The sequence below is a fragment of the Colletotrichum navitas genome (genome assembly GCF_030913465.1).
Source record: "Colletotrichum navitas strain CBS 125086 chromosome Unknown LY79scaffold_216, whole genome shotgun sequence".
Classification (NCBI taxonomy): domain Eukaryota; kingdom Fungi; phylum Ascomycota; class Sordariomycetes; order Glomerellales; family Glomerellaceae; genus Colletotrichum; species Colletotrichum navitas.
The window spans coordinates 1-21875 of NW_026850762.1; the positions used below are offsets into that span (position 1 = coordinate 1).

General features: G+C 39.2%; 3 protein-coding genes across 3 annotated transcripts; 2 read left to right on the top strand and 1 right to left on the bottom strand.

Moving 5' to 3' along the window:
* Positions 1-14915: 14915 nt before the first annotated feature.
* Positions 14916-15548, top strand: LY79DRAFT_595359 (uncharacterized protein; the record flags this gene model as incomplete). The annotated part of the gene is made up of 3 exons (XM_060561772.1): positions 14916-15281; positions 15340-15474; positions 15531-15548. The coding sequence occupies 3 exons, from the start codon at positions 14916-14918 to the stop codon at positions 15546-15548; spliced, it is 519 nt and encodes a 172-aa protein (XP_060406921.1).
* A 613-nt stretch (positions 15549-16161) lies between these two features.
* LY79DRAFT_530616 (fungal cellulose binding domain-containing protein) lies at positions 16162-17150 on the bottom strand (the record flags this gene model as incomplete). Its single annotated transcript, XM_060556193.1, has 2 exons — positions 16162-16709; positions 16766-17150. The coding sequence occupies 2 exons, from the start codon at positions 17148-17150 to the stop codon at positions 16162-16164; spliced, it is 933 nt and encodes a 310-aa protein (XP_060406922.1).
* Positions 17151-19714: 2564 nt separating this feature from the next.
* LY79DRAFT_530612 (uncharacterized protein) lies at positions 19715-21072 on the top strand (the record flags this gene model as incomplete). The annotated part of the gene is made up of 4 exons (XM_060556192.1): positions 19715-20147; positions 20216-20312; positions 20394-20752; positions 20849-21072. 4 exons carry the CDS (start codon positions 19715-19717, stop codon positions 21070-21072), a joined length of 1113 nt encoding a protein of 370 aa, XP_060406923.1.
* Between the last annotated feature and the right edge of the window lie 803 nt (positions 21073-21875).

The window sequence follows — 21875 nt, forward strand, 5'->3', positions numbered from 1 at the left end:
TTAATTTATACTTTTATTTTAGTATCTTTATAGATTAGGTCTAAGAATTATAAGACTTATTAATTAATATATATATTATTATTATTAGACGTTATTATAGTGTAGGTAGTTTTCCTATGTTTTACTATTTCTCTTTTTCCTTTGTTAAGTAGCCTAGATACTTTGCTTTTTCTTAATATACTATAAAATACTAACTTAATTTACTACTTTATAACTAAGCTTATTATACTTTACTAAAGCTAAAAGCTAAATACCCTTAAGGTAGCTATATAAAAGCTAGCCTTTAATAAGCTTACTAAGTAAATAAATTTATACTACTAGTTTTATAGTATTATAATAAGTAAGTAGCTAAGTAATAAGTATAATATTAAAAAAAAATATAATACTTAGGTAAGTATTACTTATAAATTAGGTAATATATATACTAATAATAGTAAAGTCCTTTATACTAAAGAGGCTAAAAAAGCTTTTTTTACTAACTACCTATAGTATAAATAAGTATTTAAAAGAAGGTTAAGGCTACTAGACCTATACTATAAGATATAGAGTACTATATATAGTAAAAGTAATAATATTTAGTCTATAAATAAATTATTATAAGAGGTAGATTCTTTAAGTAAAAAAAAAATACTTATAATAAAGAAGAAAATAGTATTAATAAAACTATATTATTAAATTAGCCTAGTTAAGTATTACTAGTATTACTATTAATAAAATATACCTTAAGCCTAATTTAGTACTAATAGTTACTAGTATCTCTATTTCTACTAGTTTAAAAGTAAAGTAAAGCTTTTTTAAGTACTAAAGCTAGTATATATATAGGCTAATTATTATAGTAATTTAGGTACTATATAATAGTAGTAAAAAATAAAGATATATAAGATAAGCTAATATAGTAAAAGGTTATAATAACCTATATATAGGCTAACTTAGTAAAGTTTAAGGAAGAGCTAGACCTTATAGTCTACCTTACTATATCTTTAATATTAGTAATAAAGCTAGAGGGGTTACTTATACTATAAGTAGTATATTAGAACTCTTTACTAAATAACTAGCTAAAAAAGGTATATATTATCTATATTATTACCTAGTAGATAAAGAGTTAAAAAAAAGTAGTTAAATAAGTTAAAAAAAAGTAGTTAAATAAGTTAAAAAAAAGTAGTTAAATAAGTTAAAAAATAGTAATTAGATAAGTTAAATAGTTATTAGTTATTAATGTTTTTTTACTTACTATAGTATATAAAAAAAACTATACTTTTTTACTTTTTTACTAGCTACTATTACTATAACTTCTCTATTATTTATTAGTAAATAATAACCTTATTTTACTTTTTATATAACTAGTTAGCCTTACTTTTAATTATAATAACGTTAATATTTTTAGGTATTTTCTTTTATTAATCCCTTTTTTTATAATAATAAATAAAAAAGTTATATAGGCTTATAACTATATATATAATTTTTACTTAGGTTATATTAGTACAACAGGTAGGCTTAGATCTCTTAGAGAGAATAATAGCTAAAGAGTATATAAGAGAGTATATCTCTTATATAAAGATATATCCTATAGAAGCAAGAATATAGAATAACAGGGGTAAATATAGAGATATAAGGATATAAATATAAAGAGAGTATAATAGTTAGTCTTATTATTTTATTACTAACTAATCTATTTACTTGCTTAGAGAGAGAATAAGACAGACTAGAAACAGGAAGAAATCTAGCCCTTATATAGACCTATCTAGCTTACTAGAATATTCTATACTTGCGTAAGCTGCTTATAAATCAACCTAAGATTATATAACTTAATAACCCTAGTTAAATAACCCTAACTTAAAGCAGTAACCTTGTTAAAGAGATAGTGTTAAGAGGAGGTTTCTTAGATATTCTAGTACCTTCTCCTATCTTCTAGTAATTACGTAATTAGACATGCTTACATAATTAATATATATATTAATCTACTAAGTTAGTAGATTATAAATATATATATCTTGTATATATATAACCTCTATAATAGAGGAAATATAAGATAAAGAAGTATTAAGAGTATAAGAGATACTCTTAGTTCTTATACTTCTAACACTCCCTCTTTTACTCTATTATAGAGTAAAATAAGTAAAAAAAAGTACCCTAGACTAGAATACAATATCTAGAGACATGTCTTAATAAGTATAATAACTTATTAAGAAAAAGTCCTAAAAATATTAAGAAAAATATACTAATATATAGGTATATTATATAGGCTTATTTTTGTTATATAAGCCTATTAGCTTAATAAATTCTTAAAATTTAACCCTAGAAAGGGGTTTTATTAAGCTATTAGTAGGCATAGAGGAAGTAGGTATATATTCTACTTCTATATTACCTTTTTTAACCTCTTAACAAGTATAATAGTAATATAAGGCAGTATACTTAGTCCTCTAATAATATTTAGGGTTATAGGCTAAGCTTAAGGCTATATTATTATCTGTTTTAATAGTAATAAGGGTTATATTATACCCTATTTTAGATAATAAGCCTTTTAACTAGACTACCTCTCTAATAGCTTCCTATAGGCTATTAAATTTAGCCTTAGTAGTAGATAGAGAGATAGTTAACTGTTTTTTTAACTTCTAACTAATAGGCCCTCTAAGTAAAGTAAAGAGATAACTAGAAGTAGATTTTCTAGTTTCTTTATAACTTGCCTAGTTAGAATTAGTATATCCTACTAGGTTAAAGGTATTATTAAAGCTATTATTATCTATATTACCTTTATAGGTAATATTATAATTAATAGTCTCTTTTAAATATCTTAATATACCTTTTCCTTGTTTAAGTAGGAATTCTATAGGGTTATAAAGGTAACAAGAAGTAAAGGATACGCTATAGGCTATATCTAGCCTAGTTATAAATATAGTATATATAAGAGAACCTATAAGTCGTTAATATTCCTTTAATAGGTCCTTAGAAGAAGTATATCCTTTTATCTTGTTGCCTAGAGGGCTGTTTAATATACCTGTTAATATAGGTATATTATTTATTTTTGCTTCTAATAAGTTAAACCTTTCTAGAAGCTATTAAATATAGTAGGCTTAAGAGATAGTTATAGACCTTTTAGATTTATCTCTAGTTATATATAGCCCTAAAAACTTAGAAACTTCTCCTAGGTCTTATATCTCTATATATATAGAGATTTTACCTTTAATATTTTCTATATACTTAATATCTTTATTAAGTATAAGAAAATTATTAACGTAGGTAATAATATAACAAGGATTATTATTATCCTAGTTATAATAAGTAGCTTTATTTAACTTTAAAGATATAAAACCTATATCCTTTAATATAGATTTTATTTTTAACTACTATTGCCTAGGAGCTTATTTAAGGCTATATAAAGCCTTAAGAAGTAATAATATCTAATCTTTATTTTCTTAACCTATAGTATTTAGGTTAAGATATTTAATAAAGAAATTAGATAAAGGGATATTAGAAGGATCTATATAGACCTCTTCTTCTAAGTCCCTATATAAAAAGGCTCTAACTATATCTATTTATTAGATTTCCTAGTCTAGGGCTACTGCTAAAGCTAATAACACCCTATAAGTAGTAGGGTTACTTTTTACAGCAAAGGTTTAAAAATAATTAAGCCTATATTTTTACTAGAAACCTCTAATATAGAGGTAAGCCTTATATTTATTAATATTACTGTTAATATTAAATTTTTTCTTAAAGACCTATTTAGCAGTTAAAGGTACCCTAGAAGACTTATATACTTCTTTAGGTTCTACTGCTTTTAAAGTGCCTCTTTAGATAATAGTGGCTAGTTCTTTATATATAGCTTCTAGCTAGAGGTCTTTTTTAAGGCCTTCTAGAGCTTATTTTAAAGTAGTAGGCTCTAGAGGTTATATACTATAGTTATATTCTATAGTATTATTATAGGCCTTATATTTATCTTTTTCTTCTTTAGATATAGAAGGTATATTAACCTTTATATTAGAAGAAGAAATAATTTACTTATTTATAGAAGTACTAGAAGGAATAGTAGTTTTTTCTCTCTCTCTTATAGTACTTTCTATAAATCTAATATATAAGGTCTTTACTATAGAGGACCTATAAGGCCTAGAAGAAATATATATAGTATATATATTATTTCCTTCTATAGATAAATAAATACTCTCTTCTGTATAGGTATTTAGTTTATTTAACTAAATATACTTTTCTCTAGGTCTATATACTAAGACCTTAGAGCCTATTTTGCGTATATTAGATAAGTCTAGCTTATTATCCTTATTAGGATAATAATAGTCTAGAAAAGCCTCTATAGGGGTCTTATCTAGGCGTTTTATAGTAGTATAATTTAATAACTTAGTAGTTTCTTTAAGAATTATATCCTATAGAAACTTAGGTAAGTTATTTACTACTATAATAGTTCTAGACTTATCTAGAATAGCCTTATTAGTTTTTTCTACTATACTGTTTTATTCTAGTGTATAAGGCGTAGAAGGCTCTAAAATAATACCTTTTTCTTTAATATAGGTAGTTAATTCCCCTATATTAAATTTAGTTCTATTATCTAAGCGTAAACGCTTAGGATAATTATACCCCTAATTTTTATAGTATTCTAGCTTATTTTTAAGGATATTAATTATATTCTCTTTAGTTTTAGAGAATTCTATTTCTCTAAGGCTAAAATAATTATCTATAAATAGAATAGTATAATTATATTTATTTATAGAAGTAAAGGTTATTTTAAGAGTATCTATATATACTCTTTTAAGGGAATAGTTACCTTATTATAGTTAATCTTAGGCTATTACCTAGTTAACTTAGAAGAAATATAGTTAAGGTAGTTTAAGTCTTTTTCCTTTAGTTTATCTAAAGGAATTCCTTTAGTTAACTTAGCTATTTTAACTAAGTAAAGGTAAAAAAGATAAGCTAATTTTTAATACTATTCTTCTATTATAGTAGTATATACCTCTTCTCCTGTTTTTAAAGAGATATTATCTTCTATTTTAGAAGATATATTATCTCTAGTATCTTCTAGAGATATAGAAGAGCTTTTTTCTATATTATATAGAAGGTTACTTTTAAGAGGTCTAGTAATATTTAGATAAAAACCCCTCTTTACTATATTAATATTAGTAAAGGGCTCTCTATTACTATTATAGAGATTCTAGTTAATAAGAAATCCTCCTCCTTTATAGTGTAAAAGGCCTAAAAATATAGATATAGGAAATTCTAGTATATATAAGGTATTATTTAACCTTATATAGTTAATTTCCCCTTTAAAGTATATAAGAAGTATTATAGTTCCTATTTCTTTAGGTCTAATAGGTCCTACACTTATATTAACTATAGGAATATTTTCCTTAGTTAATAGGTCTATAAAATAGTCTTTATTATTTAATATATAGACTATTAAACCTATATTATATAACTAGTTGTCTTATTAACTTAGATAGTTAAGATAAGCCTTATAAGTATAATATTAACCTTCTTAGTTATCTTTTTCTAAAGGCTAGTTAGTCTAATAGGTTATAGTAAAAGTTGCTTTTTTTTTACCTTTAATAGGCTATAGGTTTAAATCTAGGTTATTAACCTTTTCTTTAGGTCTTTTAGACCCCTTATTTCCCTATTTATAAGGTTTCTTGTCTTTATTAAAAGGATACTTATATTCTTTAATAGAATTACCCTTATTAAAAGAAGGGCTTTTATTATAGTTATTAGATATAAGTGTATTATTTTTATACCTATTTTTATCTAATATATTATTAATAAGGGCTTCTAAAGAAAAAGGCTCTTTAGTTTTTAAAGCACTTCTTTATCTCTCTACCTATATAAGAAAATAACTACTTAAAGTAACTATAAAGACTATTTTTTAGTCTATATCTTCTATTTTAGCCTCTACGTTATTAAGCTTAGAGATATAACCTTTAAAAGAGCTAATAAACTTATTTAAAGTATTATAATTCTCTAGTTTAATAGTATAAAATTCTAAGTATAACTATTGTCTTAGAACAAGGCTAGTTCCCTTATAAGAAGACTTTAGTATATTTAAAGTATCCTTAGGATCCTTTAAATTAAATACTAAAGATAAAGGTTCTTTTTAAAGGTTTTACCTTATAATTAATAAAGACTATGTTTTTTATTCTTTAGATATATCCTTATATTTACCTTTTTCTTTAAAATAGATATTTAACTTAAGTAGTTTAAAGAAGAGATAAATAAAAGTAATCTAGGAATTCTAATTATTAGTTCCTTAGAGATATTATTCTTAAGGCATTAAATAGCCTATAGTAGCCTTAATAAGATCTACTATTTTCTTCTACTATTTTTACTAAAAATAGATAAGTATTTTTAACCTATAGAATAAAGGTCTTACTTTTTCTACCTCTTTAAATAAATATATATCTTTATAAGATATATAAGGTAGTTAAAAAGTTTTATAACTACTACTAATAGACTTATATAACCTCTGTTTAGTAAATATTAAATACTGTCTTTTAGTTATAAGAAATACTAAAGGCTTACTCTTTTTACCTTAATATTCTTATAAAGAAAAAATAGTATAAGGGATCTACCTTATAGATAAATAAATAGGCTACTAAAGAGTATATATAACTCTTATAGTAATAAAGATACCCTAGGTATATAACCTAGGCTTATAACCTATTAGTATAATAGGTAGGCTTAGATCTCTTAGAGAGAATAATAGCTAAAGAGTATATAAGAGAGTATATCTCTTATATAAAGATATATCCTATAGAAGCAAGAATATAGAATACCAGGGGTAAATATAGAGATATAAGGATATAAATATAAAGAGAGTATAATAGTTAGTCTTATTGTTTTATTACTAACTAATCTATTTACTTACTTAGAGAGAGAATAAGATAGACTAGAAATAGGAAGAAATCTAGCCCTTATATAGACCTATCTAGCTTACTAGAATATTCTATACTTGCGTAAGCTGCTTATAAATCAACCTAAGATTATGTAACTTAATAACCCTAGTTAAATAACCTTAACTTAAAGCAGTAACCTTGTTAAAGAGATAGTGTTAAAAGGAGGTTTCTTAGATATTCTAGTACCTTCTCCTATCTTCTAGTGATTACGTAATCAGACATGCTTACGTAATTAATATATATATTAATCTACTAAGTTAGTAGATTATAAATATATATATCTTATATATATATAACCTCTATAATAGAGGAAATATAAGATAAAGAAGTATTAAGAGTATAAGAGATACTCTTGGTTCTTATACTTCTAACAGGTTATAATCTTATACTTTAGTACTTATTTACTAAAGATCTACTACTTCTTTTTTAACTAGCTATAGACTTACTTAACTATAATATAAAAGTAACTATAGTATAAGTTATATAGCTTTTCTACTATTTTAGGTAGTTAGTTAAAATTTCTTTAGTTTTATAAATAATAATATATTTAACTATAGGGAATTATAATACTACTTTATTTACTAAACCTAGTATTTATAAGAAAATATTAACCCTCTAAGACACTAAATCCTCTATTAAAGATATATATAAGTAAGCTTATATTATAAATTAATCCTTTAGCTTTAGTAAGTATATATAAAAAGCTTTTATTAAAGTAGACTACTATAAAAATATTTTATAATATAGTACCTTTATAACTTTACTATATAAGTTATTTATTATTTAGTAAGTATATAGGTATTAAGGTCTTATTAATAGTGTCTATATAACTAGTAAATCTTTTTTTCTTATTAGTTTTTACTTTAAGTAAGACTTTACTTTTTAATAGTCCTTTTATATATACCCTATAAAGAATAATAAAGTATAGTATAACCTTATTAAATACTACTAAAATAGTTAACTAGTTAACCTTAAAAAAATAACTAGTAGTCTATTATAATACCTAAATTATAAGAATATAAAAATAAATAAGTATCTTTTACTTAACTATTAACTATTATAATAACTATAGTAGTATATTATTTTCTAGCTACTTTATAAGTATATAAAACTACTTTTTACTTATATAAAAAAAGTTATAAAAATAATAATATAACTTATTAAGTAACTACTAGTAAAATTACTATACCTTTATTATACTACCTTTATTAACTACTTTTTTTTTAACTACTAGCTAGCTATAGCTAAATATAGTTATAATAATAGTAGTATTAGCTATAGTAACTACTAATAGTTAGGTATAATCTATTATAAAGTGCTACCTAAGGTTTTACTAAGTTAAATAATAGTTAGATATTATTATAGGTACTTTATAAGGACCTTATAATAAAATAGGTAGTAGTAAGGTAGTTATTTAATATTTTTCCTCTTTTAGGCAGTAGAAAAGTTATTCTTATTAAGGTATATATTAAAATAGTAAGGTTTCTTATAGACAAACTCTGCTAATGAAAAAGGGCCCTTTTTTAGCCTAGCGCTGCATTTATTCAGTTTCTGACTAATATTTCCCCTTACGTTATCTAAGTTGGCGCGTTATCCAACATTCCCGCCGTTGCCGATCAGGGCCTAACTCTTTATCCTTCTTGGGCACCACCTTGGGCAGTAGCACACTGCAGACTCCCCCCAGCACGCCGCCTGTTAACAATAGCGAATCCATTATACCGCAGCAGGTATTCTGCGTCATCTTTTTTTCTGTCTGCTGCAGAATACGACCCTCTCCCAGTCCAACCAGAATCTGCCTTCAACCTCCACAGATCCCAGCCTGACCAACTCTTCTGTCCAACATTTCCCCAGACCATCCACACCCACACCTCCCTACTTGACTCGCTGCCAGGATCATGACCCATCTCCATCCTCCAAGACACCGAATCCGTCTGTTTCCCCGCAAAGTCTGGGCCCCGGTCGTAGCTTGCACGCGGTCTTGGTGCTTGGCCAGACGGTTCCCTGACCTGCCAGGCTAACTCTCCCGCTAGTTGCACAACAACCGCGAACCGTTTTGTTCTGTTCCACTTAGGCCATGTGTTTCGTCGTGTCACGGGAAAGCTTAACAGCGAGAGGCTTGGTTACTGACGACGACCAAGGTGGTGGACGGCCAATCTACCGCCCTTGCCCGGATACACAGCGTTCTGGCGTCTTTTCTTGTACCCATTTTAGCATACTGCAATCTCTCGCCTGACGTCCGGCTTTGCGCCGTGACACAAGGGTCAAAGTCATGGCATAGCAACTGGACTTATCAATCAAGGTAGTAGGTAGATCATAGTTGGCTTGTCTACCAATCTCGATGGTTTCTTATGTTTTCTTATTATTTTCGCTCCATTTGGGCTTCTTTGTCGACGATCATGAACTAATGACAGAGGTGACGCAATCATTGCCAGGGAGGATCCGAGTTAAGCGTCTGCGTATTTCGCTGGATTTCCTCGGGGGAGTAGTTCCGGGATCACCAACAAGTTGGTGACTTAAATATGAGCGCATGGGCCATGGCCGCTTTGCGATGACACCATCCCGTTGCATCGGGCCAAGCCAGAGCCGCAGCAGGGTCGCAACATGCCAATATGCCAAACCGACTATATTTTGATGGCGTTAAATGGCCGATCATGACACTTCTGCTGTGTTTTTCCGACTGTGTTGGACTATCATTGTGTACCTGTGCGACCTCGAGAGTGGCCGCCTTTTAACTGTACTTTACTTAAAGGGCAGATGAATATGAGTTGGCCCTATGGTCAAACGAATTCCACATCTGGCCTTGTAGCCACCTACAGTAAGGCTCCGATACCGAGCAAAAACCGCCGTGCCTGAGACTCATAAGAAACGGAAGTGGATAGACCTCCATGACTGCGGTACGGCTGACTAGGGCTAAGTCTCTGGTTGACCTGAAATCACAGTTGGATTTCCCCCGGATCGTATGGGTTCCCTGGCTGCCTTATTTGATCGCTGTTGTTTATGGAACAGTAGCAATACAATAGGATAGGTCTAACGGATAATAAGAGCATAGAGACGCCTTGTGTCCGATTGTCTTTCGCATCTTCTGGTAAAAGCATCAGCAGTCTTTCTGGCACAGAAAACTATCAGAATACGAATCAGATCTAGAATAACTTGGATACCGGGGGAATAATCTACTTATATATAGATCACGAGATTCTCTCCCCTTTTCCCCTTTTCCCCTTTTCCCTTTTTCAAACGAGGCGCATCGTCCTATTTGCCGAACATGAACTATTTGCGGGACAAAGTAGATACACCAAAACCTGTCTTTTATGGAGGAAACCCGTCCTCAAGCTAAACGATTGCGGAACGACCGCCTCGGTCTCGGTGAAACCTGCCATGATTTCTAGGATGGTATCAATGATTCAGTTGATGGCAACCACATGCCTCCGGAACGCAAAGCCGTGGCGGGCCCTTTGCTGCTGCAAGCAATGTTGCCTAGACATGTCGATAGAGTTTACCAACTTTCATCGACTCCCTGGATGCCAGTTTGCTTCAGATTCATCATCTTGAGCATTAGTTGCATGTCAATGAGCTCCTTATTTGTCTGTTACCCCCTGAAACAGCAGTTATTAGCGTCTCCCTGATCATCTTCCCCGTCTTCGATGTTTTTTTCTACTCGTTAATGGTTCTTGGCCAAGTTTTGATAAGTTTGGGAGCTCCCGATTGCTCAGATGACTGACTGTAGTTTGTAGCTGCCTTCTCAACGCTTAAAGATCATCTTAAGTCGGGTTGTACCTGCGTATGTGGCTAGAAATTGATATTAGCTGTATCAGTAGCTACTGTACTCTACCGCCTGATAGTATTCAATGCACAATAGCCCCTACACTTGGACAGGTGACTTTCTTTGTCGTTCTTTTGATGAGTGTGTGGTAATTGTATAGGAATATCCCTCCAGTTTGTTTATGGATGATATATATGTCCCAGGTATTTGCTACCTTGAGGATGTTGTCCTTGATCCAGAACCAGAATACCCAACGCGGCTGTCCAGGCTGCGAAGTATCAAGAGCTCTCGTGATTGATGATTATGCTAACCGATCATCAACTAGCATAATTATGGATTAGCTGATTTGAGAATGAAAGGGTTCAAGATTATGGTGAGTCTAACGTAGATTCTTTGGGAAGGCAAATGCAGCAGACAGCCTGGAGATGGTCTTTGACATGCCTACCCATCCCTAGATGTCAGTATAATGATTAGTATGTCTTTTCTAATTACGATTGTACCAACCTTTGATCCGTATCGTAGGTGTTCAGAGACCATGTATACATGTAAATATTATATCAGAGAAAAGCCGCTCGATTGCGGTCAAAGTCTCTAGCAGGTACGAAGTTTTCCTGACGCAAACGCAAACGAAGCTACGGAAACATTATTGCTGTGGTACTAGATAGATGACATACAGACGACAACTTCAAGCCTACAGAGCTTGCGCATGGTCCAGCGTGGCGTTGTTTGTCTTTATACTTTTATTATCGCTGGCATTCTTACCTCCTCCCATTCACCTACTGGGAAAGTGGGAAGAGAACGATCTCAATGTGTCGGTAGGTTGGGAAGAACAACGTAAGTGATATATCAGGTTGAAAGCTCAGTGACGTTGGCGTTCATTATCAATTATGTATGATCAATTGAGGTCCTGGTCCTTGCTGGTTCTATTGGACTTGGGGTTTGAAGACAGTGTAGTTATAGACATTGAACCACCACTCGGGTGACAAAAGTCAGGGCCAGTTGCTATATCATTACCAAAACACCATGAATGCCATCGACTCGGTAGCCCTACTAGATAGCAAGAATAGAGGGGAAACCCTATTCCTCTCGTATATCGTGCCCTGTCTTTGAGAAAGTCATTAACGACTCGTGTCGTGAAGCTGGAATAGCATCGTGTGGCTGGTACCAGTGATGAGCGCCACATATGCGGCTCACTAAAAGGTTCTAGACAGGACAATGACTTTACATTCTCTCAACAGACGGCTGGGTTCGCTACAACTCGTAAACGGGCCCTTTGGCGTTAACAAATGCTGAGTAGCTGGCTGACACGGCGGTGGTAGCAAGGGAAAATAGCCCTGCTCTCGTCACTCGAGCGGCTATCTAGATCTAAACCAACCTTGTGTCGATCTCGTTCATCTGAACCAACAATCCGTCTTTCCATTTGATATAGATCTCAGAAAATGATTGAAAGTTATTGGTCCCCAGTACAAACCCCGGATCTTCCATTAGCTAGTATTGAAGGAAGGTGTCATATGCGGCTCGTGCCACTCTAGAAGGCGGGTAGGCTTTCAGTCACGGTACATGAAACCAGGTTTGGGGGCTCCAGGTTGATAATAATTCACTTGCGGTTTAGTAGCACCTTATTGGTCTCCGTAATTACAAATCAACATCTAGTTGAGCATAGTAAGGCTTACTTGCGATGTCAAGGAATCACGAGCTCAGGACTGTCCATTGTAAACGATCCTGCGGCTTGCGAAAGCCCTCTGTCAACAACCTTGTATAGTCTTTCTAAAGCTTACCAAACTCTAAAAAATGACTTGTTTGAACCAAAGCTGGTAGTATGGATTTATACGAGACACTCGTAAGTCTTCTGTGGTGAGCACATTGCCAGCAAACCGTCACAGAGTTAAGACGACCAGGTGGCCTGAGATTGGACGTTTAACAAAGTTGCCGGATTTCCGACCCAACGTTTCCCCAGAAAAGATAAATAGTCTGGCAACTTTCTAAGTTTGGTCTGATCCACGGCCAAAACGTCTCATTCTGCTTCTCCTCACAACAAGGGTTTTGCAATAGCTATACTGCCAGACGCGGGCAACGTCAATGCTATGACGAAAATCATTCGTATTGCTATGGCAGGCGGATGAGATAAATGGCCTGAGTGCTTCCCCCCGAAATTGTCGGGTCTAGACAGGTAAAGTGGTGATATCGTACGCTGCTGCTGTTACAGAACGGAAGTCTTGATGAGTGCCGCGTGTACCCTTAAGTTTATTTGCGCAGTCCAGGAAAGTTTTCGGCACCGAGTTTCCTATTTTGGTGTCTACTGGAGGCATGGATAATAATACAATCGGTAAATTCAATCCAGCACCTCAGGACGGAAGAAAGCAGGCGATAGCACGGATTACTTTCGCACTACCATGGGCCGACGAACGGCTGGAGTGCAATGTGGATGATGGCTCGATATCGTACGAGCAAGTACCAGCGGCAATGATGGGACGATGAATCTGCTCATTATGACTGAACTAATAATCGATCTTCAGGCTTCAGTCTGCGAGGTGGTGGTCGTGGGATTACAGTCAGCCAGCCCTTAAGCCCCTTAGGTAGAAAACACTGTGGAATGGATGTCCCAGAGTTTAAGGTCTCAAACGTAGTTCAAACAACAATGACGGAGAAGCTTGGTAGGTTTGTAGGTTTCATACCAATGGCAGTGAATTCCAGGGCTTTCATAAAGACTCTTGCTGGAGGAACGTAGCATTCTAGCCTTTGAGCCCAAAGCCTAAATCCTTTCTCCACTCACAGCGGGGAAACCGCCAAATCCGAGAAAAGATGGAGGCCGGCCAGACCGGTTGACGGGGCGGCGGTAAGCTAGGGCCGCGTCTACTCGTGCTGCGTGTGGCTTGATGTCCTTAATTATAGGGGTTCCCCAGCTGCGCATCATCTTGGCGACGAACCAAAGACTTGGCGAAGCTTGGTGATGTTTTGATAGTGATGTTGAATGGAATCCCAACTTTACTGAGTCCCGCGTGCCATGCACCACACCTGCAGTGTCAGCCTTGACAGTTAAAAGCACTGCGTTTTGTGGATAAATACTAGCTGGCATAAAAAGAGTCATTCCTGTCTTGTCCTCCTACCTACACTATTGTGTGCCTCGGCACCAGACCTTCTTAGATCGAGCAAGTCTTTGCGAAAGATTCCCGAGGTGACGAATCTAACAAAGCTTGGTAGCCTTGAAATAATTTTCAAATCACAAAGCGCAAGGAAGTAATGCCAGTTATAGGTGCACAAGCGATTGGCCGAAGGGTTCCAGGTGCAATTGAAACAGGCTTACGAGGCGGACCAACGACTCTTGAAAGTCGCGCCATCTCAGCGAGTCAGACCCAAGGAACACATGTATTGTTTGTCCAAAATAGGGTCAATCGACTTGCAAAAAATTGTCAAAGACAAGCGAAGAACAGGTAGAATGAAAGGAGGTCTGATACCCGAGTTGAAGGAAGAAGGAAAGTCAGATGAAGAGAGCTGGCTCAGACCACTGGGAACTAGCCTGTATGATTCCTCATGGACAACAGTTCTTGCCAAGGAATTGACTGTTCGACTGAGGAATGAGCGTACGGAATCGACAATCATCTATTCGACTGGACGTGCCACATTCTGTTGCTTGACGGTGTCACTTCAGACTCTCCCGGGCTTGCAGGATGGAGATACCCTTGGATGGCGTATGGTGAGCACATTCCATGGATCCTCGGCCCCCACGGCGGACCATACTAAACACAATGTGCATCGATCCTTACTTAGCCACTGGAACAAGAACATCAGCCCAAAACACAAGCGAGTTAACCTTATTTGCGTCGGCTCCACATGAAAGGTTAATTTGCTCGGGTCCCGACATCAGACGAGGATGTGGTTGCACGCAACTTTACGACCGGCCGTCGTACACAACATGTCTAGAACTTACCTCACCATACAGGTACGGAGCGACCCCTGACAACATCCCGGCAACGAGTAGTCGGAGTCTCTTTAGCACCATTGGCAAGGTTACTCGGTACGTATTTGTTTTCGGATGAGGCGTATTCGTTGAACCGCGGTCGAGAGGACAGCGCAAGGAACATACCTGAAGACGTTGTCCCAGCAGACTCGCCATGCAAAGAATATTTAATCCAGGCGAAGCCACTCGTCAAGATGCTTTCTTCATCAGCAACACTTCGCTCCAGATCAACAGTTCCATTGCACTCACGGCTCCTTATCACCCTCACTCTGTCTCAAGTCTTTCACCTAACCGCCGAGCACTATTCAAGATGCGTTACACCCAGCTCGTCCTCTCACTCTTCTTCGCGTTTGCCATTGCTCTGCCCGGGCCGGCACAGGTAGACGCCGTGGCCTCAGACCACTTCAGCGGAACTGTGTCTAAGGTGGCAGCTGTTGACTGTACCAATGCCAAGTCGTTGGCTGATGGTATCGATAAGAACATCGCGGCTCAGAAGCAGGAGCAGACTGATGTCGCCGCTGTAAAGGATATTGTCAACAAGGACAACGTCAACACAAACCAGTTCGACCAAGCCAAGAAGAAATTCCTCGCCACCATCCAGAGTGGCATTGATATTCGCAAAAACAATCAGCAAATTGCGGGTGCGAATAATGCCGCCTCTGCAGGCTTGGCCAAGGTATGGACCGTATATGCTATGGAGGCGGAGGCCCCGAAGCTAACTGGATGCGAACCAGGTTGCCGATGCCCAAGCCAAGGAGTTGGCTCTGGCACAGGGCCTCAAAGGAAACAAAGGTGATTTGGACGCCATCAGCCAGCTAGAGACCGACTTCGCCGGAGGGATCAAGCAGAATGAGCAGAACAAGCAGGATGTAGGTGCTCGTAAAACTTCAATTATACGGAGGGGCTGGCTAACAAGAATCATTAGGCTCTGAAGGGCTGCTAAGCTGATGGTGGCTTTTGGGGGACAGGAAGACTGTGCAATATCAAAGTGTCTAGGGACGTACTGGAATCGGTTGCGGAATAAGCCAGTCGTATGTGTGGGTTGTACTCGATAGATACAGCGAATCTAGCGGCTCAGTCCATCAAATAACTTTAGATATTTTAAAGAGCCTTTCTTGTTGGTAAACTCAACTGCGCCGTTACAAATGTAGAAAACGCCTTTGCAGATGGGTACTGATTCCAGTAGAATCTTAGCATCGAATGGGCAAGCAACGATGCAGAGCAGGTTTGCCGACAATCCAAGCGTCTACAGTTGAAAAATGATTCACATCCAAATTCAGAGAAAGGTTGAGGCCAATATACGAGTTAGCGTCTATGGCTAGAATATCACCAGGCGACAGGGTCTCCATAAATAATGTCCAACGCGACTGATACTCTGTCAGGTCGCAAACCGTTGTGTTGTAATTTAGTTACAGTGTAGAAGAAAAGGTATATGCTGGGACTTAGACGACGGACATCATCGTCAACCCTAGGAATTTGATATACACAAGACCCATCACAGATCATAAGCTGCAAAGCTCATGTTGGGGAAGCCTCAATATCTCGCCACAGCACGCCTAAGCGCACTGAGAGTACCACTCGTTGATGACCTTGCAAGAGCCCTTGGAGCAGCAGTTGGAACCCTTGAAGGTCTTGCCACCGCACTGTCCGTAGAGACTGGCGCAGTTGGCATTAGCAGCAGGGGTAGCCGGAGCGGCAGCAGCAGGGGTTTCGGCGGCAGCGACGGGCTTGGTGTTAGAACCAGAGCTACCGCCGTTCCAGACAGCAGGGCCGGGGAAGGGGAAGTCCTTGACGCCGCCGTAGATGTTGAACTTGGCGTAGGCGTCGGTGGCCTTGTAAGCGCCGGGGAACTTGACGGTGGGGCCGGGGGTGCCGGAGCCTCCACCGGTGACCTTGACCTGCACGCAAGAGACGTAGTGCTCGGGCTGGTTGACGTGGGAGCGGTGGACACCGATGTGCTCAAAGCGCATGAGGTACTCTCCACTGGGGGTGTCCTTGGGGATGGTGGCAGCGATGGTGTCCTTGTTGTAGGTGCACCAGGCGGTCGTGGTGAAGTCGGCGCCCTTGTTGCAGACACCCTCCTGGGCCACCTTGAACCAGTCACCTTTTGTGAGGTTAGTTAAATTCATGCACAGTAACGGAACGAAAAGCAAGATTTACCTGAGCCGTCGTAGGCCTTGACGTTGTCGTTAGGGGCGCGGGACATGTACACCAAAGCAGGACCAGGGTGCTGCATCTTGGCGCCAACGCCAAGGCGGACCTTGACCTCGGAACCGGCGTTGACACTCAGAACCTCAGTCTTGCCAGCGGAGGTGAAGGCACCCTGGTTGCACCTGATATCGGGGCCATCGACAAAAGAGTTGTCACGGATGTCCGCAGCAGGGTTGGACGAGAACTTGATCGGGTTGTACTTGGTCGGGCGGGTGAAGTCGCGGATGTACTTGAAAGACGGGCCAGCGGCACCGTTGACGAAGGTCGAGTCGAAGAAGTAATGGGCAGAGGCCACCTGGGCGACAACGCCGACGAGGAGGGCAGAAACCTTCATTTTGTCTGATAAGAAGCTTTTAGACTAGGATGTGTCTTTGAAAATGGTTTGCGAAGGCGGCAGGCAAGCTGGCTGGATGGTAAAGAGAGTCTCTAGGACTGCGCAAGTAAAATGATTGAATGAAAAAAGAGTGAATGCTAAAGCGAACGTAGCCAAAGTGAATGTAACTGGAGATGTTCTCTGGAGAGGCGAGAAAGATCAGAGCATGTTGGCGCCGCCGTGAATATGTTATATATATTCAACGAGACCTGGCGATGTCAGTATGTCCAAGGGGCCGCCAAGATTCTCGGGCTGTTTGACCGAGTGTACGAGACCTTCGGAACTAACACCTTGCTTCCTGAGCCGCCTTGCTTCCCGAGCCTCCACTGTCTGCATTCGAGCAGCACTGCTTTGATTGGAATGCGACCAGGCCATTTGTGGATTTGGCTTGGTCTTGCCGCCCACCGATGCATCGATTTACCTAAACGGGGGCGGTTTCCTGCAAAGGCTGCACTCCCTGCATTACCAATTTTCATTAAAGGAGGCTGCCAAGATGTTTTCGAGATTGGTCCCGTCGTGACGAAACGGGCTGGATCCCGACTGGCGGTGTCGGTGTCGATCCCTGATGGCTCTTTAGCGCCTCCCATCCGTTATCGTTTTCTTCTGTTTGCAATACGGAGGCGTCTAGTGTGTACTCCTGCAGTCGCAATTTTCATAATACATGACATATTATTAAGTGACGTTAGCGAAGTGGCAACACTCTTCTATGGATCGTATACGGCACGCCAAGGTGGCACCATTCCGAATTTACAGGTGTATCCATCCATGTTGGAAATCTCATATCGACTGTAGGGTTCTCCAACTCAATGATCTACATAGTAACGTGTACGGAGTACCTAGTAAGGGATCGACGGCATGATGGTTGAGTAGCATCTCTTCGGGTCCAGCCGGTCCCACCAGGGTGATCATATTAGTACCATGTATCCGTATACTATTACTACATAGTATGTATGCCCCTGGGTTAGCTACCGAGCTGCCGAACCACCCCCAACCTAGCGGCCCAGAACAGACTAGAAAAGAGAGATCCCACACACGCTTGACCAAGTTGAGATGCATATCCGTGTCGAGCGTTGCTTCTAGGATTTTCCCCTTCCAGCCCTCTTGGCCTCGTGCCATATAAACAGCATGGCTCCACACATGACCTCCCTGTCATTTGATACTTACGCCGCCAAGCGCCGTTGGATGCCGAACTGTTCACCGTACCAAAGAACGCAGAGCCGCCCGGCCGTCTTGTCACACTGGGAGGGGCAACATTGCAGTCTTACATGGCCTTTATGACCTCATGCCTGCGTGGACCCGATCGAGCCGGTCTCTGCTACGCATTCGGAATGGTCCCGGACAGCACACACACACACACACACACACACACACACACACACACACAGCCTTCTGGAGTCTGGCGGAGTAGAAAGATCAATATTTGTATCCGTACAGTACGTCAGTAAATAGGGGAAGCCGAGACGAAAACTTCGTCGGCGCAATTTCACCTTTTTCGGATCCCGTCAGAATCTGTTGTATCCACACGATATGTGGCGACAGTTCGTGCGCGACTGGAGCAATTGCCTCTCGTCCAGCAATTCAACCAAGCTACGCGTACAAGGGTCGCACAGATACACTATGATGACTATACACTGTCGAAAGTCCAACAATTCAATATGCACGGGGCGAATGCAGTTTGCCCACAAAATCGTGTCTTCGCACTTCGGGAACCACAGGGGGCTGGAGCAACCAATGTCGTCAATTGTCCAACAATAGAAGACCAGTCGCGCACGGCTAGGGATGCCAGCTAGGAGGTTCTGTCAGATATTAGTTACCGCGTCTCAGGGATGTGTGAATTAAGTTATCCAGCAGATCCTCTCTGGATGAGGGTCTTGTGATAACCACTGCCCGATTATCAGATGATGTTCAATGTTCTCCGTCCCAACTTTTGAGGTTCCTGCTGACTCACGACGTGTCTTCTGTAGATGGGATCAGCAGGAACCTCGAAATAAACGTGAGACACGCCAACTACCACATGCGCCATCGAAGTCACTCCAAGAATTAGCCGCAAAGACAAAAAGAAACACCCATGCAGGTTGACTTGCATCCATACTCGCAACAGTACCTTATCTCTGCCCAGACCAGAGGAGAGGCGTGAAACTTGGTCTGCATTCTAGCAAACTCGAAAGGGGGATTACGTTTCATCTTCAGCTAGGGCGCTAAGTCACAGGGGCTCATCCCATGTCATCCAATCTGCTAACCCAATATGCATAGGCGAGGCGGCTGGGTCCTTGCAAACCCTGCTAGGATGATGGGACTGGGTGGGTACTGTCCTTTCCAATAGGTATTGTCATGTATGGATACATGGGGGAAATCTCGTTGGACTCCCTTCCAGTCCGGACGTCGTCCTATGACTTGTCTGGTCTTTTGGAACCAAAACATTTCATTCGTGGTCTTTGCGCGATGATCTGACTACTGGACTGTCTTTGGATTTGGCATGCCGTGAATGCAGTGCAAGCATTTACTGCTTTGGCACCTAACCAGTCATGTTTCCTCTGTCGCAGTCGTCGTCCTCGCAACAACAATATGTCCATTTGCCAACGTCAGATGTCTCCCACGGTCCCGAATTTGCTAACGAGAAGCTCCTCAGCGTATCTCCCGAACGACCTTGGTCAAGATATGTCAAATTAATAGGGCTTGTCTGCGCCGCCGTTCTCGGGTTGTCCGCGGTTTTTTCTGTGGGATACACATCGGGTTATCACTGGCGGCCTGAGCTTTCCCGCACTGGGACACCCACTGATGCGTCGGGGAGCTGCAAGAAGCCATACTTCAGAAGGGAATGGAGGAGCCTTTCGAAGCAGGAGAAGAGAGACTACCTTGATGCCTTCCAGTGTTTCATTGATTCGCCTTCTGTAATGGGGCTGAACGGATCGCTGTACAACGATTTCTCCTGGGTACATAACCTCGTTGCTCACAGCAGTAAGTCCTTAATAAAGCATTTGCTCTGCTGATGCAACAGTTAATACTGAAGCTGACTCCTTGCGTAGCGCACACGAAAGCCCCTTTCCTGACATGGCACCGACGCTTCATCTTCGTCTACGAGAAGTATCTACAAAGGTCTTGTGGATACAAAGGAGCAATCCCGTAAGCAACGAATATCCCTTGTTGCAGATCAGTATATCATGTCGGGTCTTTTGCAGCGTGGCTAATGGACACGATGTACAGATTCTGGGACTGGACCCTTGATTGGGACGACATCACCAACTCGCCCATATTCGACAGCAAGCTCGGTTTCGGTGGTGACGGAGATCCAAAGGCGCCCAAACACCAGAACGCCCATTGTGTCACTGACTTGCCGTTCAAAAATCTGAAGCCGCAGTGGTACGGTAGCATATATGACCCTCATTGCCTTGCCCGGTCGTTCAATGAAGACTGGTACGCGCACTACTTGAACCCGGAGGCGTTAGAAAAGGTTATGGAAGCGACGAGCTTCGAAGAGTTTTACCTCGGCTTGGAGATGGGACCCCACGACATCATCCCGATGGGGATCAGGGGGGATTTTGTTGCCTTCACCGCACCCAACGGTGAGATTTCCGTTACCTCATCCCTGCCCTACCTTCCCATATGTATCCGCTCCATCTCAAGACGAACCTCTTTGGCTAACATGCAGATGAATCCAGACCCCATATTCTATCTCCACCATGCTCAGCTTGACCGGGTCTGGTGGCTCTGGCAGATGCGAGATAAGAAGAATCGAGTGCAAGACTACGGCGGTGAGGGCGATCGCGGTAATGTCAGTTTGACCGATACACTCCCGCTAGCAGGCTTGGATGAAGACTTGACAGTAGCCGATATAATGGATACGGAGGGAAGCGAAATGTGCTATCGATACATGTATTCATAGAAGTATAAAGTTGAAAGCTTCAAGTCGAAGAGGACCAGCAACTGACATATTTCGAAGATTATTTTGTCAAATCTGTTCCGGTCATAAGAAGTGATTGGTCTCTTTGAAGACTATTTAGTAATGGAGCAAAGACTCACTTAGCATCCAACTTGGTGCATTATTTCTCGGCGTATTAGCCAATAAACATGGCCACGAAAAGATGCAAACTCCTCTGGTTGATGTCTACGAGTGTCACTCCTTAAGTACTTGGATATCTTTGTGGAGTATGCTCCAATCAACCAGACGCTAACGTTAAATCAAACCTCATGCCTCATAGCATTGAGCTATGTTATGTGCCTTGTCACGAATCAGAGGCACACCAGGGCGTAGGAAAGTGGGATGAAAGATGATTGCTGCTCTGATGAGTCTCTAGGCATGAAGTTCTTGTGACTTGTTGTCCACCATACTTAACATAACCTTTTTGTATCCAGATCGACCACGCACTACATCCACGCGCCCAGACTGATTAATTAATGTAGCGACCACTTTGCTGTTCTAGAATTGGCGCTGGTCTTTTCCCTTTTCGTTTGACCCCATTACCGCGAGAAAGCTGACTCTAATAATGGCCACTAGTAATTTCTCGGAAATAAACATTACGACTCCAACGTCGATTTCGCTATTCTCTTGTAGTGTGTTACACCGAAACACAAATAGAGCAGTAAATAAAGCTATTTCGACGGAGGGGTAGAACTATAGTTCATGTCGCTTAGCTGTACGGGCAACACAATGGAGGGAGAGAGGGACATAATAGTCTGAGATGCGTC